Source organism: Oncorhynchus tshawytscha, linkage group LG07 (assembly GCF_018296145.1).
Source record: "Oncorhynchus tshawytscha isolate Ot180627B linkage group LG07, Otsh_v2.0, whole genome shotgun sequence".
NCBI lineage: Eukaryota > Metazoa > Chordata > Actinopteri > Salmoniformes > Salmonidae > Oncorhynchus > Oncorhynchus tshawytscha.
Window position 1 is genome coordinate 50,057,018 of NC_056435.1, and position 26,265 is coordinate 50,083,282.

General features: G+C 40.3%; 2 protein-coding genes across 3 annotated transcripts; both read left to right on the plus strand.

The window, feature by feature from the left end:
• Nucleotides 1-971: 971 nt before the first annotated feature.
• On the plus strand, nucleotides 972-4,990 carry LOC112254743 (protein canopy homolog 2). Its single transcript, XM_024427542.2, has 6 exons — nucleotides 972-1,108; nucleotides 1,401-1,506; nucleotides 1,656-1,771; nucleotides 3,471-3,668; nucleotides 3,952-4,048; nucleotides 4,229-4,990. The coding sequence occupies exons 2-6, from the start codon at nucleotides 1,401-1,403 to the stop codon at nucleotides 4,270-4,272; spliced, it is 561 nt and encodes a 186-aa protein (XP_024283310.1). The 5' UTR covers nucleotides 972-1,108; the 3' UTR covers nucleotides 4,273-4,990.
• A 5,422-nt stretch (nucleotides 4,991-10,412) lies between these two features.
• Nucleotides 10,413-26,265, plus strand: LOC112254744 (citrate synthase, mitochondrial). 2 transcript variants are annotated; one of them, XM_042324572.1, is made up of 12 exons: nucleotides 10,473-10,568; nucleotides 10,652-10,682; nucleotides 12,472-12,519; nucleotides 12,675-12,782; nucleotides 12,909-12,974; nucleotides 16,054-16,185; nucleotides 16,499-16,687; nucleotides 16,910-17,109; nucleotides 17,298-17,427; nucleotides 23,947-24,048; nucleotides 24,266-24,475; nucleotides 24,805-26,265. In XM_042324572.1, the coding sequence occupies exons 1-12, from the start codon at nucleotides 10,480-10,482 to the stop codon at nucleotides 24,976-24,978; spliced, it is 1,479 nt and encodes a 492-aa protein (XP_042180506.1). In that variant the 5' UTR covers nucleotides 10,473-10,479; the 3' UTR covers nucleotides 24,979-26,265. The 2 variants fall into 2 exon arrangements, with proteins under 2 accessions (XP_024283312.1, XP_042180506.1); XM_024427544.2 differs by lacking the exon at nucleotides 10,652-10,682 and having other exon boundaries at nucleotides 10,413-10,568.

The window sequence follows — 26,265 nt, forward strand, 5'->3', positions numbered from 1 at the left end:
TTGCCTCTCCTCCCGAACTGCCACCTGTTTACTTACACAGCACAGCGATTGGTTATGCAGCACACGAAATTGTTTTTGATCAGCAGGAGCAGTGCAGGTCGGGCTCAGGGTTGGAATATCCATTGCAGTGTGTAATGCAGTCTTGTTTTATTTACACCATTCCAGCAACTAACTTAGAAATATAACTTTGCTCTGTGATTCTCCTATCATGCACTTCACAGCCTATAGGCTAGGCTATGCTTCTTTTGATTGAGACCACACTCAAATAGCCTATAGGCGCACTTGATATTGCACCCCCAAAGAAGAATCAGATAGGGCCGGCATCAGGCACACATCGATATATAGCATAATAAGCAACTTATTCTAAAACACTGATAAATATAGACATTTCATCAATTACAAATGCTATGACCCCCTGGACTATATTTCAAAGGCACACATCGATATATAGCACAATAAGCAACTTATTCTAAAATACTGATAAGTATAGACATTTCATCAATTACAAATGATATGAAATCTCCTCTGGACTTGATTTCAAAAATACGAAACCTTCCCCTTGACTGAAATTGAAAAATAATTAACCGTTCCCATTTTCTTCCAGGGACCCATTATGTAAATGTAGATTAATTCCTTGCGCATTAGGTTAAGCTAATTAACGTAACTGGTTAGGAGAAGGGTTAGGTTAAGCAAAATATATATATATACTTTTGACAATTTCACAAAATCTGTATCCCGTCAAGACATGACCAGTTTGGCGTTCTAAACGCAAACTGGCGAAACGAAAGACAGCCGTGGACCATTGCACATTAGCGATTAGAATACAATACACTTAATATTCAAAATAAAAAGTACGTTTCCCTAACTGTGATGCGTATGACTTTTTACATTAAAGACCGGTGGATATTTGCCATGAAATCGAATGATGTTTTCGGGTTTCTGATTAAATTTGGTTTGGGTCCTAAGTGTCTCTGGCATAAACTTGGACACCTCTTGGTAGCGTCCATGCCGTTGCCTACGTCACCAGTTTTTTACCGAATGCGATGGAACAGCGTGGAATTAACATTTCCAAATCGTTGTAGCGGTGGCTGAAATTAACAAACAACAGGTAATTACTGATCATTAAATGTTACATTTTGTCTTTACTACACGTCAGAAACGGTTCAGCACAGTAGCATGCACGAATGGTCAGTGAGTGTGATTTACCATTAATTTATTTTGATTTACATTAGCTAGTTTATAGTCCCTGAACTTGAAAAAAAAAACTGTTCCCGAACAATTCCCCTGAATGTAATAACAACTCATTGAGAAATGACTTGCATGTCTCCATAATATTGATAAAATTGTTTGTTTCTATATATTTGCTGTCCCCCCCCCCCCAACTCCCTAATTTTGCTTAGATGAGGATGTGGCATCCCTTGCAATCACTTGCTCTGTGTGTGCTACTTGCTCTCTTTGTAAACCACTGCCAAGGAGTCAGACAGGGCCAGGATCTCAAATGTGGAGGTAAGTCTTTGGATTTCTACCATTTTACTACACTAGATCCTGTTTAATCTCATAATTTCATCCCAAACCCCTTATTTTCTACATTGTGCGTCCACTTTTGGTCCGCATACCTTCGTTAAACTACCTAACATTTCACTATTGTCCATCAGCGTGTAGGGCCATGGTGGATGAGATGGAGTGGGCAATATCTCAGGTGGATCCTAACAAAATGATCCAGACCGGGTCCTTTAGAATCAACCCAGATGGTAGCCAGTCTATTAGAGAGGTAGGTGTACCTGAGGGCTACTGGCTCCTTCATTGGCCTTATTTTACACATTCAATGTTATTTATTTGTAGGCTGGGATTCTACAGCGTTGTTTTTAAAACATATTAATGTGTTTTCACAGTGTTTCCTATTATAGGGTGTCGCGGTAGGGGATTTTGCTATAAGACCTTTAAGGTACCCCCGTTGAGAGTGATACAAGTCGTCTCACTCAAGTTCTTATGTCACCCGGCTAACAGGTGACTCACAGGCCCGCCGGACTGGCCTGGTTATGTATCCTGTCCTTTTGTTCAGAGATTAGCCTTTGTGGTGCCGTTAGGCGTGTTTCGGGATCTTAGATAATATAAAATCAGACTTAGAGTACCTCTCCCTTGTGGTACCTTTACCAGGCATCTTTAGTTCCCAAAGAGTAGACTCTTCAACTGTCCATTGCTCTATAGGATTCCCAAAGACTCTTGTATCTAGACATAAACCATAAAATCAGTGGCCAGCCGATTTACGATTTAATGCCTATTTACCTTTTATAGAGTAGACTCTTCAACTCGCCGTTGCTCTTATAGGGTTCCCATAGAGTAGACTCTTCAACTCGCCGTTGCTCTTATAGGGTTCCCATAGAGTAGACTCTTCAACTCGCCGTTGCTCTTATAGGGTTCCCATAGAGTAGACTCTTCAACTCGCCGTTGCTCTTATAGGGTTCCCAAAGAGTAGACTCTTCAACTCGCCGTTGCTCTATAGGGTTCCCAAAGAGTAGACTCTTCAACTCCACGTTGCTCTTATAGGGTTCCCAATCACTTTTAGTATCTAGACAAACAATTTACGATTTAATGCCTACACCCGTCGGTTAATACTGCTTGAATATTAATAGAGAGTAACTTTGCTTTTTACAATATAAATGAGTTGGCTGTCCAATCCTTTAAATTGTCTTTTGTATAGAAACTAGACTTATTCCCCTAGAACGGGAGTGTCAGAGGTGTTCTCTCCCCTAGGGTTTTGGGTCTAGTTTCTACTTTTTATTCAATGTTTGCAAGTCACACAGTTGTACACGTTATTACAGTTTCCTTTTTGTCCTTAATATATAACATCAACAATCATCAAAACACTTACTACTATTAATGCCTTATATATATATATATGTATGTATGTATGTATGTATGTATGTATGTATGTATGTATGTATGTACTACAACAAGCAGTTAATTACCTTAGCGTAGAATGACCTGGTTGGTCCCCAAAGAGTATGTTCTTCCACTTACAATTGCTTTTGAGGCTTATCCAATCACTCAGTATCTGTTTCTCCTACTAGAAGTTTGTACTATGATTTACTGATTAGTGAAGAGTGGTTTGAGACAAAACCCCCTTATAACACCACTGTTGCTATGTTGACATGTTACTGTGAAACATTACTAATGACAGATGCATCCTCTATCCCCAACTCTTGCATCAGTTTAACCCATTCAAATTCTACTGCTAGTCTAGCTCTTCCTCATTCCGTCGATGGCCTGCTCTCTCCCCCTTCTGGGGGCGGTGCCCGAATGCAAGGCATCTCCTCGGGCCAGCTATCCGGCCCCCACTCAAGAGGTGGTGACGGTGTGTGCTGATCCAGCAAAGGAGGTCCTTCCTCAGAGCCCCTTTTTGTGCTACCGCATCAAGGGGTATCATCTTTCTCTCTGGTTGAGTTCACCAAAATTGTGTTCCCCCCCAGGTTCCTCTCGCCCGCTCTGAGGGTAACCTCCTGGAGCTAATGGAGGAGGTATGTGAGAGGATGAAGGATTACGGGGAACGCTTGGAACCCACCACCAGCAGGGAGACCTATGAGAGGGTCACGTCTCGGAACGGCAAACCCATGGACCTCTCAGAGGCCAAACTGGATTCCAGAGTCATATCCAGCCTGAAATTTGCTGTGGGTAGCCATTTTGTTTTCATTTTCACATGGTAGGGACAATGACACGCTATAGCTCATCAGAGTGACATTCTAGAACCTCTAATGTAGTGAATGATAATGACTACAGTTGATTGCATCTTTGTTGCAACTTTCACACAAGCAGACCAATGCAGTGGAAACTTTCCACATCCATATGTTTGTACTGTAGGTTGAAGCCAGTGGCTCCAAGCTTCTGCATCTCACTGGAATGTGTCCCCCACTACATCTTATTTAACCATTATCTTCTCTGTCTTACCCGTAGTGTGAGACCATCGTTGAACAATATGAAGACGAGATCATTGAATTCTTTGCCCATGAAACAGACAACGTGAAAGACAAACTCTGCAGCAAGAGAACAGGTATACCACCATCTTACTTGATCCAATACATTATATTGACCACCAGAGACTACATGTATTGCTTTTTTGGGGGGGGGGAATACACCTTTTACAAAATCGTGTTTGGAATGACTTGTAATACAATGTGAAAAGTGAAAAATCAATACCAAAATGTAACTCGTTGATGGGTTTTTTCTGCAGACCTTTGCGACCATGCTCTGCAAATCCCTCATGATGAGCTATGATTCCATCCTACAGTTCACACAGCTCAGCTTTATACACAACTACCTTCCACTGCATTAGTGGGGCTGCAGACTATTCAGAGCAGCTCCAGCACCAGGTGCTTACTGTCTGTAATACAGGAATGGGGGGAGTTGAAGATTGTAGAACTCGACACTAGCTCGTTCTGCTCTATCAATCACAAGATACAAGGTATAACTTATTGGGCAACTACTGTTAAGAAAACTCATGACATTAACTATATTCTCACATTTGTGCTATTGTGCCTCAACCTATATTGTCCTTTTGCAGGTGTGTATGATGTGGGTAGAACACTCTTGTAATGTGTATATTACTGCAATGAATTCAAATTAAGTGTATTGGTTGCATACACATATTAAGAAGATGTAATTGCAAGTGCTATTTATAGGATTTCTAACAGACTGTTGTAGCAATGGGGGGGGAGATGGTATCACTCTGGATGATTTCAGGAGTTTAAATGTTCAAGCTTACTCTTGAGGCAGATGGTGAATCAAATTCTGTAACAATAGTTACATAGTAAAATTGTTCAACATGGTTGCTGTGCTTGTTGCTTTGATTAATTGTATCCTGTGAATGATGGAAAGGTTTGATTTATACTTTCTCCAGCAACTCCCATTCCTCTTCTATTTTGTGTATTCATCTTTTGTCATGGTCATCTGTTTTTCATACTTTGTTGTAGAAATATATTTCCATCAATCTGGAGTTGTTTTCAGTGTGTTTTAGTGTGACATTACACACAAGTGGGTTTTTATTAAGACATGAATAATAACGAATCAGACAAACTTTTTGGGCGACCCAACAATTCACATAAATGTGACGTTTAGAGTTGTCATTGTAAGCGAAAGCAAGTCTCCAAGAAGCAGTAAATCTGGTCTGCTATTTCCATGCTTCCCGTTTAAGTTTAGGATTTTGTGTCCTATACTTTCGGTTTTATACACCAGCTGAAAAATACAATATTTTTATTTATTATGGAAAATATATTTTAAAGCTGTTCAGATGGTGCAATGATTCTTTACACTATACTTAGGGCCTATAGTTTGTTTTGTGACAAACTGAAATTAGGCAATTTTAGAATTTTACAAACCGGGAAATGGCGGAGCAATTTCTTAAGTGTATCTTTAAGCCATTGTGTTTTATAACATTTGAATGTTACACTTACAATCTCATGTTGTTGAAGATCACACTTTCGGCAATTTAATTTAAAATCATTGACGCTAGATTCAGCCAGACAGACACCCTTTTTAATTTATTTTATTTTATTAATAACAAATCAATACATAAAGCACATGAGGGAACACAAGCATACATAGATTACAAACAAGACAATCGAGCTAGGGGGTACAATATCACATTACAATTACAAGGACCTTAAGGGACATGCATATACTTACAATTCTAACAGCTTTTTTGTTAGAAGAGCATTTAACCGTCTTAAAATACAGTTCAATTTGGTTTTCTGTTTGTAAATTTACATTTGTGTATATGAAATTTGGCCAAAAGAATGAAATGAATTACATGAAAATGATTCCGCTTATTTCTATTGTATATAAAGAATCCAAACAGTACATCTCTCCACAATAGTGTAAAATCTTCATAAATGTGTTCAATTATAAACCTACTGATGTCTTGCCACAGTTTTCTTACATGCATACAATGCCAAAAAAGATGCAAAACTGTTTCTGGGTGGTCATTACAAAAGGAGCAATTTGAGTTGATGTTTTCCTTAAACTTCTTCATATAGTGGTTGGCAGGATAATATTTATGAATCATTTTAAAGGAAACTTCCTTAATTTTGTTAACAAGTAGGTATGTGTGTGGCAACATCCACACTTTTTTCCAACAGATATTATCAATAAATCCATTCCAATAAGGCATGACATAAGGTATAGATACAACATCCTGCTGAAACAAGGATCATATCGCTCTGTTGTTGAATGGACCAAAAGAGAAACAAATCTTTCCTACTGATGGGTCAACAGAAGGTAGGCTCTGAGGGTCAGGTCTTTACATGTTCCTGAATAACATAGCAACACCTGAGGGAATGGCATCTAAAACAATTGCAAAATCTTTAGGTGTTACAGGGACCTTGTAAAGTGATAAGAATTCTTTATAACTGAGTAAAAGACCCTCTGCATTTACCAGTTGGCTCACCAATAGAATATTATTTCTGAACCAATATTCTAAAAACAGAGAGGTATTTTTATACAATATATCCCGATTATTCCATATATAATATCTGTGTGGAGAAAAATTGTGTTTATAAATTAAGGACCATGACAAGAAAACCTGCCGATGAAAAGCAGAAAGTTTCACTGGAACTTTGTCAATATTATAATTGCAAAACAACATGAAGTTAAGGCCACCAAAAAAATTAAATTGGGTCTTCTTAGGAATTGTTTTATCCAATTGATCTTAAAAGTATTATTTAAAGTCCAGAAAATTCAGTCCACCATTCTCATAAGTGTTCATTACAACAGTTTTCCTAATGTATTGGGTACGGTTTCTCCAAAGAAAGTTGAAAAGCATCTGGTCTATCTCCTTGCTTATTTTACGGTCAAGATATAAAGATAGAGCACCATATGTTAGTCTAGAGATACCTTCAGCCTTGGTTATTAGGACTCTACCTTTTAAAGATAAGTCCCTCTGTAGCCATTGATTTAGTTTCTTCTTGTTTTTTTTAATAAGAGGGTTAAAATTTAGTAAGCCTCTAGACTTCTGATCCTTTGTAATGGTTATGCCTAAATATGTAAGTTCTTATTTTACTGGAATACCATAATATGAAGGTGTCACAATCTTTGACAGCTATGAGTTCACATTTATTAATGTTAAGATATAGACCAGACGCTTTGGAAAAGGATTGTATCACATTGATCGATATGGGAATTTGGTTAGCGTCTTTCAGAAAATGTGTAGTATCGTCAGCCAGCTGGCTTATAATAATTTCTTTACCAGCTATGGAAATACCTTGTACAGGACTATGATTTAAAGAATTTGCAAGAAGTTGGGTGATTAATAAAAACAGGTACGGAGAGATAGGACAACCTTGCCTAATTCCTCTCTTTAACTCAAATCTATGTGAGGTGCCATATTTACATTTGATAGAGCTGTTACCATTTACATAGAGAGTCTTAATAGCCTTACAGAAAAAATCCCCAAAGCCAAGTCTCTCAAGGGAGTGGAAGAGAAACTGATGCTCTACTGTGTCAAATGCTTCATAAAAATCTAAAAATAATATGAAGCTATCCTCAGTTATTAGGTCTGAGTAGTCAAGTATGTCTAATACTAGTCTGACATTGTTAGAAATATGTCTGTTCCTCATGAAGCCAGACTGTTTCATCAATGATTGCATCCAGGACTTCTTTAATTATTTTTGCAAGTCGTGAGGCTAATATCTTATAGTCATTATTAAGAAGACAAATTGGACGCCAGTTATCGATGAGCAGCACTTCTTTTTTAGGTTTAGGTATCAGTGTTATTAACCCCTGACTCATTGTAGGAGGGAGAACATTGTTTTTAATACTCTCTAAAAATACTTCAAATAGGAAGGGAGCTACTTGTTCAGAAAATAATTTGTAAAATTCTGATGTAATTCCATCAACACCTGGTGATTTATTGTTCTTTAGATGTTTTATAGACTCTATAATCTCTTCAACTTTGATGGGTTCATCACACTGTTTAGATTCTATATCACTGATAGAGTGAACATTATTCAGTGAGTTAAAAAACATATCTGTGGATTCCTGACAGTATGTAGAGCTATACAATTTTCTGTAAAAATTGCTGCAGTATTTAGCTATTAATTTTTGGTCATCTGTAATAACACCATCAATGTTTAACTTATGGATAGTGTTATTTTTAGAGTGAAATTTCTCAAGTCTAAAGAAATAGGATGAATTCTGTTCTCCCTCCTCAATCCATTTTTTCCTAGATCTAATAAAGGCTCCTTCTGCTTTTAATTTATATATATTATCCAGTTTATTTTGTAACTCAATTAGTTCCATCTTCTCCTCCCCCAAGAGGTCAGCTGGGGACCTCCTGAGAAAGGGAAGTTATCTTAATGACCACCTTTTCCTCCTCAGCTCTTCTCGTCTTAGCAAGATTACTACCATATTTTCTAAGATATTTGGACACCTCAAATTTAAAGAGCTCCCAGTTCTTGCAATAAGATTTTTCTTCACAAGCCCTTTCCCAAAAGTGTGAGAGCAGATCTTTACCCTCAAATGTAACTATATCATTATTTAATAATGAGCTATTTAGCTTCCAGTAGGATGCTCTACCAAGGTTCGTATCAGGGGTAAATATTTTGATATCAATGTAAATAGCCTTATGGTCTGTGAGGGGAGTAGTACAAATATTTGTAGTAACACACTCACTATCAATACATTTGAACATAAGCCAAAAATCTATTCTGGATTGTCTGGAGCCTGTTTTGTTACTCCAAGTGAATGATCTTCGGACGGAAACCTCTCTCTCCATATATCAGTAAGATCAAACTTTTCCATAAAAAGTATTAAACCCAAATTCTGATTGGTTGGCCTACCTGGGGGCCATCTATCAGTTGAATTATCTATTGTAATGTTAAAGTCCCTTCCTATCAATAATAACGAATTGGGAAATTTAGATAACCAATGAAGTATATGTTTCTCTATACATTGAAGCAACTCATCATTCTCATGTTTGGTGTTGTACCCGTAGAAGTTTACAGTAATGAGTGTAATGTCATTGTAACTGATCACAAGACAAATAAAGTGACCAAAGGGGTCACTTTCCGAGTGTAGAATATTACCACCAAAGGTATTTTTCATTGTAGTGACACCAGCAGAGCGTTCAGATCCATGGGAAAGCCAAATATCGTTGCCCCACTGTGACCTCCAGAAGTTGGCATCAGCCAAAATTGAGTGAGACTCTTGAAAAAAGCAAAAATCTGTTCGAAATTGTTTAGCAAATAAAAATAAGGCCTTGCGCTTCACACTGTTTCGTAACCCCCTCGCATTAAGAGATAATATAGACAAAGACAAAACAACAAAGATTATATAAAAGTATAAACTGTAGTAGGATGAGTCAAAGACGTAGGAGCAGTGAACGTAAACGATAAGGAACCGAGATCTGCACCATTTAAGTCAATTTAAAGTGAAAATAGCTTATTCCATAACCTTTGAAATTCAACTCAACTGGAAATTATGTTCAAGACCAAACCAAGGGTTCTTGTAGTAAGAGGGACTAAAAACCCTCTATAGTGTAATCACTATTCTGGAACAGGCCAACGAATGAGATTGGCTGGGAAAAGGCATGGTTTGGGTGACGTACATACCCATAATCTGCCTGTGGGTGGGTGTCTGGCATAGAAAGAAGGAACAGGTTGTGGCCAACGATCAATATAGCACGAAGTGAGGGGAAGGCTGCTTACTTCTTCAGAGGACGAGGTTTCATTAACGGTTCAGAAATCCATATTCCTCCCTAAAATCTCACCAGAAGGAACAGGTTATGTAGGAACGTCACCCAAACCATGCCTTTTCCCAGCCAATCTCATTCGTTGGCCTGTTCCAGAATAGTGATTACACTAAAGAGGGTTTTTAGTCTCTCTTACTACAAGAACTATTCTGAGAAATAAAACAACAAATAATAATTTAAATAAAAGGGTACCTACTATTTTAAGTACATATGAAAACTGATCATAAAATAATTGAATAACAAAATGTTTAACATATAAACGTTCCCAAGACCTTTTTTGGAAATAAGTATTAATAACTAAATAGAACAATAACCGTGTAAAGTCAGAGCAGACCTGTATGCCATTTAAACAGTATTTTAGTTACTGTATACATAAAACAAATTCAGCTTTCAATCTTCTTCGTAAATTTGTAAACAAAATAGGTATTCTGGTCATACAAGAACAAACTAATAAATTGAAATACCGGAGTATTCCTGAAAAATAGTCACCTGATGCTTGTTAGGTAAACCACATAAGGAAAATGAGAATACCATGGCTGAAACCATCAACCTGTTCCTTCTGGTGAGATTTTAGGGAGGAATATGGATTTCTGAACCGTTGATGAAACCTCGTCCTCCGAAGAAGTAAGCAGCCTTCCCCTCACTTCGTGCTATATTGATCGTTGGCCACAACCTGTTCCTTCTTTCTATGCCAGACACCCACCCACAGGCAGATTATGGGTATGTACGTCACCCAAACCATGCCTTTTCCCAGCCAATCTCATTCGTTGGCCTGTTCCACTCTCAACCTTCACCTACCATCAAACTCAGGAGGGGCACCTTCAACGAGGTACTGGGGATTTTTACCAGCACAGTCAGAATTTACCAACACAAACTCGTCACATTCACCATGTCCCTACTGTCCGCCTACAGGTTTACCCCGAAGCTCTTAAATTCAACGAAGGTGAGAACGATAAAGGATATGGGCGCTGCATTGTCCCGCCCCATGCCATAACGTTAGCTAGCATGCTAAAACTTTGGTTAGCCACTTGCCAATAAGAACAAACGAAGTTAGCATTTAGCTATCGTAGTTAGCTAATTTAAGACTAGGCCTTAGCTAAGTAATGTGTAGTTAACTAAGCAGCTAACTTTAGAACAAGTTCACATTCAGGTAGCCAAATCCAACTAACGTTATGTTTTACTAGTTAGCCAGCTAACGTTAAGCTATGTACCGTAGACTATAAAGTATATAGACTAAACTATGAAGCTAGCACGGTAATGTGTATAGTAGCTAACTGTTACCATCTTTGATAACACTAATTAGCTAAATGTCTAGGCTTGATTTTCGTAGCTACCTAGCGAACTAGCACACTGTAGTTGGCTAGCTCGCCCCCTAGCTCCAGTTTTAGTTTGTAATGACAATCTGGGATAATTATAAAAAACAACGACATCTAGCTAGATGATACTGAATCGTACTTATGTGGGCCTTCACTGCCTTGATATTGTGCCAAGGACTCAGAGTTGTTTCAATCAGATACCGGCTGTCCAACGTCAGTTGCTTGTACACTACTGTAGGTTTTAGGCAAGTACTAGTAACCAACTATAAAGTAGGTTACCATATCTTGCAATGCAGCTTCATTCCCACAATGTTACTCACAGCAGGAGGCAAATTACAGTCTTTCGTTGACTAACTCTTCTGGAAAAGGCATCTCTTGTAATGTAAAGCAAAAGAGGACCAGCCATGTTTGATTAGCTGGAACACATAGCAGCACATAACATTAGAATAACTGCGTTTGAGTGAATTGTACAGGCTACCTAACTTTTCCAATATTTCTTGATTGTGTGAAGGCATCTTGTTTCCAGTTGGGCAAAACTCTATTTTTCTGTAAATCAAAGGTCAGATACATAATGACTTGAGGTTAAAAAAAAAACATGTGGTTGTGTCCTTATGGCCCTAAAACACTTAGAACATGGATGATCTTTAGATACAGTGCTGTGAGCAATGCTTTGACTGAATCAGTTCTATGTTAGAATACATAAATGCATTGGCATATGTAGGGCTATTTGCCACTGCACACGTCTATCGTTCAGCAATTTTCTGTTTGTTATCCTTTGTCATGGAACTAACACTTCAGTTTCTCTCCTGTAGTGATTAGGTAGGCTAGGTCATCGTTCGGGGCACAGACTAGGTCATTGTTAATGATACAGGCTAGGTCATTGTTAGTGATACAGGCTAGGTCATTGTTAGTGATACAGGCTAGGTCATTGTTAGTGATACAGGCTAGGTCATTGTTAGTGATACAGGCTAGGTCATTGTTAGTGATACAGGCTAGGTCATTGTTAGTGATACAGGCTAGGTCATTGTTAGTGATACAGGCTAGGTCATTGTTAGTGATACAGGCTAGGTCATTGTTAGGGATGCAGCCTAGGTCATTGTTAGGGATGCAGCCTAGGTCATTGTTAGGGATGCAGCCTAGGTCATTGTTAGGGATGCAGCCTAGGTCATTGTTAGGGATGCAGCCTAGGTCATTGTTAGGGATGCAGCCTAGGTCATTGTTAGGGATGCAGCCTAGGTCATTGTTGGGGATACCTTGCAGTGCATTGAGGCTTGCTGATGTTTTAAAGTGAGGACTAACGCCCCTTGTTTTTGAAACTTGAAGCCTTTCTCTGATGACTGCCTGTCTGTGATACATGTCGGCAATTCAACCTGTTTTGACTGATTGCCTCTCTTGACACCTTCTTGTGCCTCTCAGAGCACAGCATGTCTCTTCGCCGCTTCCAGAAATGCCACTACATCAACAGTAAGTACTCTGACTGGACCTCCTTCGTTTTTCAATTTGATTTACACACATATGCCTTTTACCTAGCAGTGCTGTGATGTTTTGAACTGAGTGGCCCTCATAAATGAGGGTTCTTTTTAACTGTGACGTATTGTATTTTCTCTGTGCTGTTGCAGAACCTGAGAGATGTGCTTTTGGATCTCGTCCCTAAAGAACAGAGTAGGATTAAAAATTTCAAAACGCAGTATGGCAAAACCAACATCGGCTCAATCACTGTGGATATGGTACATTCAGTTCAACTGTCATTTGTAAACATTCTACATTATAGACCCCTTTACCCCTTTCAGTGCCAGTTGCCATGTGAATATGGTAGCTGTTGATGTTAAGTGTGTGTGCCCTTGTCTTTACAGATCTACGGTGGGATGAGAGGTATGAAGGGCCTGGTGTATGAGACCTCAGTGCTGGATGCAGATGAGGTGAGTTGGTCTGTGCAGGGAAAGGCCCTGGACAGAGTACTGAATGCAAGCTCAGTATCAGGTAGGGGGATAGATTGGGCATTTTAGCCATTTTCAGTTGCTTGTTGGCATCTTACATTGTTTACACTTAGGGGGGTAGGCAACTAGATTCAGCTGTAGACTGATTTGTTTGATTGGATGGTTGGTGGGCTGGAACACAATTATAATAATTTGTACACTGCAAATTGATGACAACTAAGCCAAATAATAATTTCATACCTTGATTACATTGAGACACGATCACATAAGTAACTTTTTTTTTTGAATTTGTGGGAAACTTGGGAACAGATTTCCTATATTAAACACATTTTTTGCTGAATTCTTAGTGATATTGGGATTTTTTAAACCAAAAATGAACAAAAGAATTGCCTAGATGACACAACATTTAGGCATGCCCTTTAGTGATTCATTTCCCATGGCTGAGCTGAAGAGAATTGTTTTGAAAGAGAATGATTTCCACACTTGCTTAGTACTCCCCTGAGGGAGATGGCAGAATGCAAATGAATTGGATAGTACTAAATGAAATGGAACTAAATAAAAACCATCCTGTGTCTGATGCTTGAAGCTAGACAACTAGCTACTTAAACAGTGACTTGACCTTAAGTCCCACCATACTCATCAGCTTACATTAGCTGAGAATATTTTGCAGCCTTTCAGCACCACTTACGGATATTGGCTTAAAAGTCATAAGTCATGTGACATAGGGCCTATGGGTTATGTAATGTCAATGTGGGGTCAAAGTTATTTGAATAATAATAAAACAGACTGAGGGAGGTTTTTGGTGGTTGCATCCCTGTTCCACCCCTGTATATTAATGCATGCAAATGCACCCAGTGTATATATGCAAATGAGGCACATAACATTTATTATTTCATCACAAATTATATGTTTTAATCTGATATATGTAATATATATATATATATATCCAAGCCAAATACATTTAAACTTAGTTTTGCACAATTCCTGACATTTAATCCTAGTAAAAATGTATTTAAGCTTTTATTTCTTTCATCATATTCCCAGTGGGTCAGAAGTTTACATACACTCAATTAGTATTTGGTAGCATTGCCTTTTAAATTGTTTAACTTGGGTCAAATGTTTTGGGTAGCCTTCCAGATGCTTCCCACAATAAGTTGGGTGAATTTTGGCCCATTCCTCCAGACAGAGCTGGTGTAACTGAGTCAGGTTTCTAGGCCTCCTTGCTCACACACACTTTTTCAGTTCTGCCCACAAATGTTCTATAGGACTGGGGTCAGGGCTTTGATGGCCACTCCAATACCTTGACTTTGTTGTCCTTAAGCCATTTTGCCTCAACTTTGGAAGTATGCTTAGGGTCATTGTCCATTTGGAAGACCCATTTGCGACCAAGCTTTAACTTCCTGACTGTTGTCTTGAGATGTTGCTTCAATATATCCACAATTCTCCTTTCCTCATGATGCCATCTATTTTGTGAAGCACACCAGTCCCTCCTGCAGCAAAGCACCCCCACAACATGATGCTGTCACCCCCGTACTTCACGGTTGGGATGGTGTTCTTCGGCTTGCAAGCCTCCCCCTTTTTCATCCAAACATAACGATGGTCATTATGGCCAAACAGTTCTATTTTTGTTTCATCAGACCAGAGGAAATTTCTCCAAAAAGTACGGTCTTTGTGCCCATGTGCAGTTGCAAACCGTAGTCTGGCTTTTTTATGGCGGTTTTGGAGCAGTGGCTTCTTCCTTGCTGAGCGGCCTTTCAGGTTATGTCGATATAGGACTTGTTTTACTGTGGATATAGATACTTTTGTACCTGTTTACTCCAGCATCTTCACAAGGTCCTTTGCTGCTGTTCTGGGATTGAGTTGCGCTTTTCGCACCAAGTACGTTCATCTCTAGGAGACGGAACGCGTCTCCTTCCTGAGCGGTATGACGGCTACGTGGGCCTATGGTGTTTATACTTGCGTACTATTGTTTGTACAGATGAGCGTGGTACCTTCAAGCGTTTGGAAATGCTCCCAAGGATGAACCAGACTTGTGGAAGTCTACAATTTTTTTGAGGTCTTGGCTGATTTTCTTTTGATTTTCCCATGATGTCAAGCAGAGGCACAGGGTTTGAAGGTAGGCCTTGAAATACATTCACAGGTATACCTCCAATTGACTCAAATTATGTCAATTAACCTATCAGAAGTTTCTAAAGTCTTGACATAATTTTCTGGAATTTTCCAAGCTGTTGAAAGGCATAGTCAACTTAGTGTATGTAAACTGGAATTGTGATACAGTGAAATAATCTGTCTGTAAACAATTGTTGGAAAAATTACTTGTCATGCACAAAGTAGATGTTCTTACCGACTTGCCAAAACTATAATTTGCTTACAAGAAATTTGTGGAGTGGTTGAAAACGAGTTTTAAAGACTCCAACCTAAGTGTATGTAAATTCCTGACTTCAACTGTAAGTGCATTATTAAAAAGATGCAAACATAAAAAATAAAACTTGTTGGCTGCATTTGCGGTTTGTTTTGAATGATTTTTTCCCCCAATAGGAACTGAATTCTGTATTTTTGATGTCACTTTTATTGTAAGGAAGAATAGATGTTTCTGTACACTTCTACATTCATGTGGATACTACCAGGATTATGGATAATGAGTGAAGAATAGAGGCATAAAGATCATACCTCCCCTGTTATTGGTAATGGTGAGAGGTAAGCATGTTTTGTTGTAGCCTCTAACTTTCCTACTCATCATTGTTCATGATTCGTTCATGATTTTTCTTATACTTGGCATTATCAGGAATAATTTAGAAGTCTTTAGAAACATCTTATCTACTCACTTATAAGGAAGTTTGCTTCAGTTACAAAACAAACTGCAAATGCATCCAACGAGTTTGTAGAGTCACAATCTTGATTTAGTCAATGCGTGCAAAGAATAATGGGACCAAATACTAATATTTGGACTACTTTGATACATGAGTGCTGTCATTTCATGATGGGTATAGACCCCCCCCCCACACACACACGCGCATATGGAGGGGAGTGTAGATATCATTTTTTCAATTTTTTTTTTTAGGGAATTCGTTTCCGTGGTTACAGCATTCCAGAGTGTCAGCAGCTGTTGCCCAAGGCTCCAGGAGGTGCCGAGCCACTGCCCGAAGGTCTGTTCTGGCTGCTGGTGACAGGCCAGGTGCCCACAGAGGAACAGGTGAATGTTAGCTAGGTAACTCATTATGAAGAGAGAGTTTGGCACATCAGCTTAACATGTTGTTACAACAACCCTTTGCATAATGGTACAGATCACATTATGTATATATTCAATAAGAGGTTAACTCGTATACCATAATCCACAACAAAGTTTAACCACAGACAATAGCTCTTGATCTTATCTCTGGGACCTCTGGGAGAAGGTTTGCTTCCATGTTGGTTTAGTGACGGACTATATTTTGCATACAAAACTACATTACGTTTGGTGTGCATAGCTTGACCAATGAACCAATTAACCTATTGTCTGTCCCCAGGTGAACTGGCTGTCCAAGGAGTGGGCCAAGCGTGCAGCTCTTCCCTCCCACGTGGTCACCATGCTGGATAACTTCCCTACCAACCTCCACCCCATGTCTCAGTTCAGCTCCGCCATCACAGCTCTGAACAGTGAGAGTAGCTTCGCCCGAGCCTACTCCGAGGGAGTCAACAAGGCCACGTACTGGGAGGTGAGCTCAGGAAACATACCCTAAAGAATGTTGAACAGTGTACACTGTTGTGGGAAACCATGTTGTTCAATAGGTCAAACCGTTGTGAAATGTAGAAAAATGTCAATGCGCCACAGTTATAAGAAGTCAATAAGGTGGAATCTGAACAAATGTGTTAATCTGTTGAAAGAGTGCCTTCTTTCCGATTACACTATTGACATGAAAATTATTCTCTTCTCTCAGTTTGTCTATGAAGACTCCATGGATCTGATCGCTAAACTGCCATGCGTTGCAGCCAAGATTTACCGCAACCTTTACCGTGAGGGCAGCAGCATCGGCGCCATCGACTCCAGTCTGGACTGGTCCCACAACTTCACCAACATGCTGGGCTACAGCGATGCCACGTTCACTGAGCTCATGCGACTGTACCTCACCATTCACAGGTCAGTTTTTATTTTATAGAGAGTGCTACTTCATTCATAATAATTTTTTCTAAGTTTATCATCCATTAGTCTCTACCTTGGTAACTTTAGGGTGTGCATATTCAGCTCCTGCTCTGTCATTGCACAATGCAGTTATGTGGCTGCATCACGTATTCTTTCATTCACTCCTCTTTTCTCCTTTGCTATAGTGACCATGAGGGTGGTAATGTGAGTGCCCACACCAGCCACTTAGTGGGCAGTGCCCTGTCTGACCCCTACCTGTCCTTCAGCGCAGCTATGAACGGCTTGGCCGGACCTCTTCATGGACTGGCTAACCAGGTGTGTATGGATGCTAATGTCAAAGTTAACTTGTGTGTAAATATTCTGAAAACTGAGTGTACAAAACATTAGGAACACCTTCCTAATATTGAATTGCGCCCCCTTTTGCCCTCAGAACGGCCTGAATTTGTCAGTGAATGGACTCTATAAGGTGTTGAAAGCATTCCACAGGGATGCTGGCCCATGTTGACTCCAATGCTTCCCACAGTTGTCAAATAGTCTAGATTCTTCATGCACACGGAAAACTATTGAGCGCGAAAAACCCAGCAGCGTTGCAGATCTTGACACACTCAAACTGGAGTGCCTGGCACTTATTATTACCATACCCCGTTCAAAGGCACTTAAGTTTTTTTGTCTTGCCCATTCACCCTCGTAATGGCACACACACAATCCATGTCTCAATTGTCTGAATGCTTACAAATCCTAATTTAACCTGTATCGTCTCCATCTACACTGATTGAAGTGGATTTAATAATTAAGGGATCATAGCGTTCACCTGGTCACTCATGGAAAGAGCAGGTGTTCCTAATGTATTGTACACTTGGCACACACAGTACCAGTCAAAAGTTTGGAAACACCTACTCATTCCAGGGTTTCTTTATTTTGACTATTTTCTACATTGTATAATAATAGTGAAGACATCAAAACTATGAAATAACATATGGAATCATGTAGTAACCAAAACGGTGTTAACGTCTAGGGTACGTGGGATGGTAGCGTCCCACCTCGCCAACAGCCAGTGAAACTGCAGGGCACCAAATTCAAAACAGAAATCCCATAATTAAAATTCCTCAAACATACATGTATTTTACACTATTTTAAAGATACTTGTTGCAAATCCAGCCACAGTGTCCGATTTCAAAAAGGCTTTCCGACAAAAGCAAACCAAACAATTATGTTAAGTCAGAGCCAAGTCACAGAAAAACACAGCCATTTTTCCTGCCAAAGAGAGGAGTCACAAAAAGCAGAAATCTAGATAAAATGAATCACCAACCTTTGATGATCTTCATCATAGGACTTCATGTTACACAATACATGTATATTTTGTTCGGTAAAGTTCATATTTATATCCAAAAACCTGAGTTTACATTGGCGGGTTCAGTAGTTCCAAAACATCCAGTGATTTTGCAGAGAGCCACATCAGTTTACAGAAATACTCATAATAAACATTGCTAAAAGATACAACTGTTATGCATGGAATTATAGATACACTTCTCCTTAATGCAACCGCTGTGTCAGATTTCAAAAAAACTTTACGGAAAAAGCACACCATGCCATGTTGGAGTCAGAAGTCAAATAACAAATATTCACTTACCTTTGATGATCTTAATCAGAATGCACTCCCAGGAATCCCAGTTCAACAAATGTTTGTTTTGTTCGATAATGTCCATTTATGTCCAAAATACCTTCTTGTTGTTCGCGCGTTCAGTACACAATCCAAACTCACGACGCGTGTACAAGTCCAGCGGAAAGTATGGACGAAAAGTCCAAAAAGTTATTACAGTCCGTAGAAACATGTCAAATGAAGTATAGAATCAATCTTTAATAATGTTACATAAACATAAATCTTCAATAATGATCCAACAGGAGAATTCCTTTGTCTGTAGATATGCAATGGAACAGGGCTCGCTCTCACGTGAACGCGTGAGACAGCTCGTGGCTCTCTGGCAGACCTCTGACTCATTCCCCTCTCATTCTCCCCCACTTCACAGTAGAAGCATCAAACAAGGTTCTAAAGACTTGACATCTAGTGGAAGCCTTAGGAAGTGCAACATGACCCCATAGACACTGCATTCGATAGGCCAAGAGTTAAATCTACAAACCTCAGATTTTCCACTTCCTGGTTGGATTTTTTCTCAGGTTTTTGCCTGCCATATGAGTTTTGTTATACTCACATACATCATTCAAACAGATTTAGAAACTTCAGAGTTTTCTATCCAAATCTAATTATATGCATATTCTAGCTTTTATGGCTCAGTAGCAGGCAGTCTAATTTGGGCACGCTTTTCATCCAAAATCCCCAATGCTGCCCCCTACCCTAGAGAAGTTACACAAATCAAAATATATTTTATATTTGAGGTTCTTCAAAGTAGAACCTTTGCCTTGATGACAGCATTGTACACTCTTGGCATTCTCTCAACCAGCTTCATGAGGTAGTCACCTGTAATGCATTTAAATTAACAGGTGTGCCTTGTTAAGTTAATTTGTGGAATTTCCTTAATGCATTTGAGCCAATCAGTTGTGTTGTGAAAAGGTAGGGCTGGTATACAGAACATGGCCCTATTTGGTAAAATACGAAGTCCATATTTTGGCAAGAACAGCGCAAATAAGGAAAGAGAAATGACAGTCTATTACTTTAATGCGGAAATGTAAGTTTCTTCAGGTGCGGTCGCAAAAACTATCAAGCACTATGAAGAAATTGGCTCTCATGAGGACTGCCACAGAAAAGGAAGGCCCACAGTTACCTATGCTGCAGCCTCAGAAATTGCATCCCAAACAAGATACATCAACATAAATTGTTAAGAGGAAAATGCGGCCTCCCCGGTGGCGCAGTGGTTAAGGGCTGCAGTGCAGAGACTCTGGGTTCGCGCCCAGGCTCTGTCGTAAACGGCCGTGACCGGGAGGTCTGTGGGGCGACGCACAATTGGCCTAGCGTCGTCCGGGTTAGGGAGGGTTTGGCCGGTCGGTCCTTGTCTCATCGCGCACCAGCGACTCCTGTGGCGGGCCGGGAGCAGTGTGCGCTAACCAAGGTTGCCAGGTGCACGGTGTTTCCTCCAACACATTGGTGCGGCTGGCTTCCGGGTTGAATGCGCGCTGTGTTAAGAAGCAGTGCGTCTGGTTGGGTTGTGTATCGGAGGACGCGTGACTTTTGACCTTCATCTCTCCTGTACGGGAGTTGTAGCGATGAGACAAGATAGTAGCTACTAACAATTGGATACCATGAAATCGGGGAGAAAAGGGGGGAAAAAAACAACAAAAAGAGGAAAGTGCGTGAATCAGGCCTTCATGGTCGAATTGCTGCATAGAAACCACTGCTAAAAGGACACCAATAAGAAACTTGCTTGGGCCAAGAAATGTAAGCAATGGGCATAAGACCGGTGGAAATCTGTCCTTTGGTCTGATGAGTCCAAATTTGAGATTTTTGGTTCCAACCGCCGTGTCTTTGAGACAGAGTAGGTGAACGGATGATCTCCGCATTTTGTTCCCACCGGGAAGCATGGAGGTGGTGGTGTAAGGGTGTGGGGGTGCTTTGCTGGTGACACTGTCAGTAATTTATTTGGAATTCAAGGCACACTCAAGCTGCATGGCTACCACAGCATTCTGCAGCGATATGCCATCCCATCTGGTTTGCGCCTAGTGGGACTTTCGTTTGTTTTTCAACAGTGCAATGACCCAACACACCTCCAGGCTGTGTAAGGGCTATTTGACCAAGAAAGAGTGATGGAGAGCTGCATCAGATGACCTGGCCTCCACAATCACCCAACCTCAACCCAGCAAATGTGGGTATTCCTTCAAGACTGTTGGAAAACCATTCCAGGTGAAGCTGATTGTGTGTGCGCAAAGCTTTCATCAAGGCTAAGGGTGGCTACTTTGAAGAATATAAAATATACTCTATAAATATACTGGCTGTGTGTGTATACACTACTGTTGAAAAGTTTGGGGTCACTTAAATGTCCTTGTTTTCCATGAAATCATACATGAAAGGAGATTCAAAATGTTGACATGGTTATAAATAATGATTTTTAAATTATGTTCGTCAAAGAATCCATTTGCAGCAATTACAGCCTTGCAGACCTTTGGCATTCTAGTTGTCAATTTGTTGATGTTTTCTGAAGAGATTTAACCATGCTTCCTGATTGGCTTGATGGGCACTTCTTACGTACTATACGGTCAAGCTGCTCCCACAACAGCTCAATAGGGTTGAGATCCGGTGACTGCTGGCCACTCCATTATAGACAGAATACCAGCTGACTGCTTCTTCGCTAAATAGTTATTGCATAGTTTGGAGCTGTGCTTTGGGTCATTGTCCTGTTGTAGGAGGAAATTGGCTTCTTAGGGCTAGGCGTCCCATCAGTGGGACACCCGTCGACAACTTCCGGTGAAATCGTAGGGCGCGCAATTCAAATAAATAATCATTAAAATTATGGATATTAAACATTTAGGTACATACAAGTGTCTTATATCGGTTAAAAGCTTAGTCTTTTTCATCTAACTGAATTGTCCGATTTACGATAGGCTTTACAGGGAAAGCATGCCATATGATTATTTGAGGACGGCGCCCCTCAAAATATTTTTCAACCAGCACAGGCTTCATAAAATTACAAAATGGTGATTTAAAATTTTCACTTTTTGATAATCTTCCCTGATTTGCAATCCAATGGGTCCCAGCTACAACATGCATGGTCGTTTTGTTAGATAAAATCCTTCTTTACATCCCAAAAAGTCAGTTTTGTTGGCACCATTGATTTCAGTAATCCACTCGTTCAACATGCAGAGAAAGGAATCCAAAAAGCTACCGCCAAACTTTGTTAAAACAAGTCAAAATAAGTAATCAAAAATGTAATCAAACTATACTATTTCATACGAAAATAAGTTTTTAATTTGACCTTTTATTTAACTAGGCAAGTCAGTTAAGAACAAATTCTTATTTTCAATGACGGCCTATGAACAATGGGTTAACTGCCTGTTCAGGGGCAGAACGACAGATTTGTACCTTGTCAGCTCGGGGATTCCGGTTACTAGTCCAACGCTCTAACCACTAGGTTACCCTGCCGCCCTGGGGGGCTATGGTTATGTTCAATAGAATAGAAAAGCGAAATAAGCAGGTGTGCATCGTCGCACACGCACAGACTGATTTCCAACTCTAACTCCCAGTACCAAAATTCAAAATTCTTCCTTGTTTGGGAAGAAACTAGGCTGAAACCTTGAACACTGACGTGTAGTGGAAGCCATATGAATTGCAATCTGGGGGCTGGAATTGCAATGACCCATAGCTTTCCATTGTAAGAGCATAGGCTCAATTTTTTTCCCGGTTGGTTTTTCTTTGGATTTTCTCCCACCATATCAATTGTGTTATCGTGGCATACATTATTTTAACATTTCTACAAACTTGAAAGTGTTTTCTATCCAGTGGTACCAATTATATCCATATCCTGGCTTCTGGGCTTGAGTAACAGGCAGTTTACTTGGGGCACATCAGTCAGACAGGAAGTGGAGAAAAATAGACCCTAGCCTGAAGATTAAGCGCCGTCTACAGGGTATGGCATGCCTTTGCAAAATGGAGTGATAGCCTTCCTTCTTCAAGATCTCCTTTACCCTGTACGAATAGCCCACTTTACCACCACCAAAGCTCCCCCAGAACATCACATTGCCTCCACTATGCTTGACAGATGGCTTCAAGCACTCCTCCAGCTTTTCATTTTTTCTGTGTCTCACGAATGTTCTTTGATCGCCTCAAATTTAGATTTGTCTGTCCATAACACTTTTCCCCAATCTTCCTCTGTCCAGTGTCTTTTGCCCATCTTAATAATTTATTTGTATTGGCCAGTCTGGAGATATGGCTTTTTCTTTGCAACTCTGCCTAAAAGGCCAGCATCCCAGATTCGCCTCTTCACTGTTGATGTTGAGGCGGGTGTTTTGCGGGTACTATTTAATGAAGCTGCCAGTTGAGGACTTGTGAGGCATCTTTCTCAAACTAGACACTCATGTACTTGTCTTCTTTGTCAGTTGTGCACCAGGTCTTCCCACTCCTTTCTATTCTTGTTAGAACCAGTTTGCACTGTTCTGTGAAGGGAGTAGTACACAGATTTGTACGAGATCTTCAGTTTCCTGGCAATTTCTCGCATGGAATAGCCTTAATTTCTCAGAACAAGGATAGCCTGACGAGTTTCAGAAGAAAGTTCTGTTTCTGGCCATTTTGTAATCAAACCCACAAATGCTGATGCTCCAGATACTCAACTAGTCTAAAGGCGGCAGGTTTTATTGCTTCTTTAATCAAAAGTTTTCAGCTATGCTAGCATAATTGTAAAAGGGTTTTCTAATGATCACTTAGCTTTTTTAAAACGATAAACTTGGATTAGCTAACAACGTGCCAATTGGAACACAGGAGTGATGGTTGCTGATAAGTGGCCTCTGTACGCCTATGTAGATACTCCATTAAATCAGCCGTACAATTGTCATTTACAACGTCTACACTGTATTTCTGATCAATTAGATGTTATTTTAAAAAATTGACAAATTGCTTTTTTTTTCAAAAACAAGGACATTTCTAAGTGACTCCATGTTTGAATGGTAGTGTGTATTTATATCTATGTGTGCTATTTAGCAGACACCTTTGGATAAAGGTATCTGTTTTCATTCAAAGCAAGGCTTTCATCCTCCCTCTCCATTAACATAATGGAGAGAGAGGATGACTATGGAACTATAATAAGCTCAGTAGTGAAAATGGAGAATGAAAGCAGTGATTTTGTTTTGGTTGGAGTGAGCCCCTGCCTTACCTCTGACCTATGTCCCTTGTAGGAGGTGCTGGTATGGCTGACGGCCCTGCAGAAGGAGATGGGAGGAGAGGTGTCTGACGAGGCCATGAGAGACTACATCTGGAACACCCTCAAGTCTGGAAGGGTAAGTGGTCTGGACTGGAGGGCATGCTAAGTTGGGTCAATGAGTCAAGGTCAGGAAACCCAAAGGAAACTTTTCCATCTACCTAAAAGTGTAGTGAACAGGTGTACATAAAGGATGCATTTACACTTTCATTTGAGGAATAAGCTGCAAGGGGAATGATATGTAACCTCAAAGATAGTAATCCTACCTTTTTGACCTTCTGTTTGCGTTCTCTCAGGTGGTTCCAGGTTACGGCCATGCCGTCCTGAGGAGGACAGACCCCAGGTACACCTGCCAGCAGGAGTTTGCCTTCAAGCACCTGCCCGATGACCCCATGTTCAAACTGGTGCACCAACTCTACAAGATCGTGCCCAACGTGCTGCTGGAGCAGGGCAAGGCCAAGAACCCCTGGCCCAATGTGGACGCCCACAGTGGAGTGCTGCTGCAGGTGAGTGGTGGGGTTACAGAAGGATGGAGCCTACTATTGCAGTACACTTTCAACTGATTGGGCGCGACACTGCATGAAGGTCACAAGAAAGGCCTCCATCTCTTGACGGGGTGAAGGAAAATGTAAAGGTCTAATATGAGCTTCTTTTCATAGTTTGTTCCATCTTAGTGAACTGTCAGACAAAAACAAAAGTCTGGGCGCTCTTCTCCTCTACTTGAGCTGTCCCTCATCTTCCTGCAAAGCCATTATGTATCACATACAATTGGGAGCGCAATAATGAAATACGTTGTTCTGTGCAATTAACCCCCCCCTCTCTCCTGTCCTAACAGTACTATGGGATGACAGAGATGAACTACTACACGGTGCTGTTCGGCGTGTCCCGAGCACTGGGGGTGCTGGCCCAGCTGATTTGGAGCCGAGCCCTGGGCTTCCCCCTGGAGCGCCCCAAGTCCATGAGCACGGACGGACTCATGAACCTGGTGGGGGCCAACAAATCCGGGTAAAGATGGAGTAGGATGAGGACAAATAATAACAAAAGGGGGACGGATTAGGATGCTAAATATATAGTACACTTATGAAAACATTAAAGGGCCTTTGCTGGATTTAGCCGGTTCAAGTCAGTGACACCAAGGTTATTTTTTTCCTTTCGTTGAGCCATGGTAGTTGTCTTGAGATATTGAAGATGACTTGGTTTTGTAAATAAATCATGTCCATTTTTTTGTTCTAAAATGTGGGGCACTCGCATTGTCTGACGGAATTATCCAAAAAACCAAAACAAAAGACAACACTCCATGGCAAGCAAGGTCCTTCTGTAATGTAACCACTCTAATCTGGCCTAGCAGGTTAGAATATGTACAGTATGCAAATGACCAGGGTCGGTAGATTAGTAATAGGGTACTGCAGCCCCTTTCATCACTGACTGACGACACCGCTATCAATTAAGGCAGTATTCACCAACCCCATGGCACCTCTGGCAATCAGAATACTCTGCAGGTTGTACAGTGCTTCACAAATGGCGCTATTTGTTCTCTTGGGAAGGGAGGTTGTTTTGAAAAGTGATAGACAGGGTAAGACAGCACTGTTTCCCAAGCTGAAAGGACTTTGACTTTTTAAATATTTTCTATCAGATTCGGGGAGTGTGAATTCATCTTTTAGACTTTCTTCAAGACCTGAGGGCAACCTTAAAATGTCAATTGAACTCAATAAATGTTCTTATCAGCAAAATGAATGTAATTGAAGAGATGGCTAGCATTGACTAATGGCACACTTGACCTTTAGAATGTTTTGTAAATGTTTGCTGGTTTTACTATGTCCATCTGAAACACCATATGAAATAATCTAATGGTTGTGTTAAACTGGGTTGTTAAGATACATATTTGCTTGGTTTAGTTTTAAGGTTGCCCTCCGGTCTAGTGGTGGGGGGCCTTATGTGTTTGTAATAGTCTGTTTCAATGCAGACCTTATCCAATACACTCCAATTGGGCACAGAGGGCCCAACACCACCCCCTGGGTATTAATTTAATTTGTTTTCAACAGCCCCCTACACTATCTTTTCCCAGCTGATTCCTTCCCACATAGTATACATGTATTTTAGGTTTTACAAGTTAGTTCTGATCCTGTTTTAATCAAACCTCAGGTTATTCTGGTTTAACGAGAAATACATCTGATGTGAGATCATTGTAAAATGAAGGAGGAATTTGAACTTTAATGTCGCAGAGTGGGATTGTACAGTGGATGTGGGAGAGAAAATGGAAAACAAAACAAAGTCCAATAAATGTTATTAGCAATTA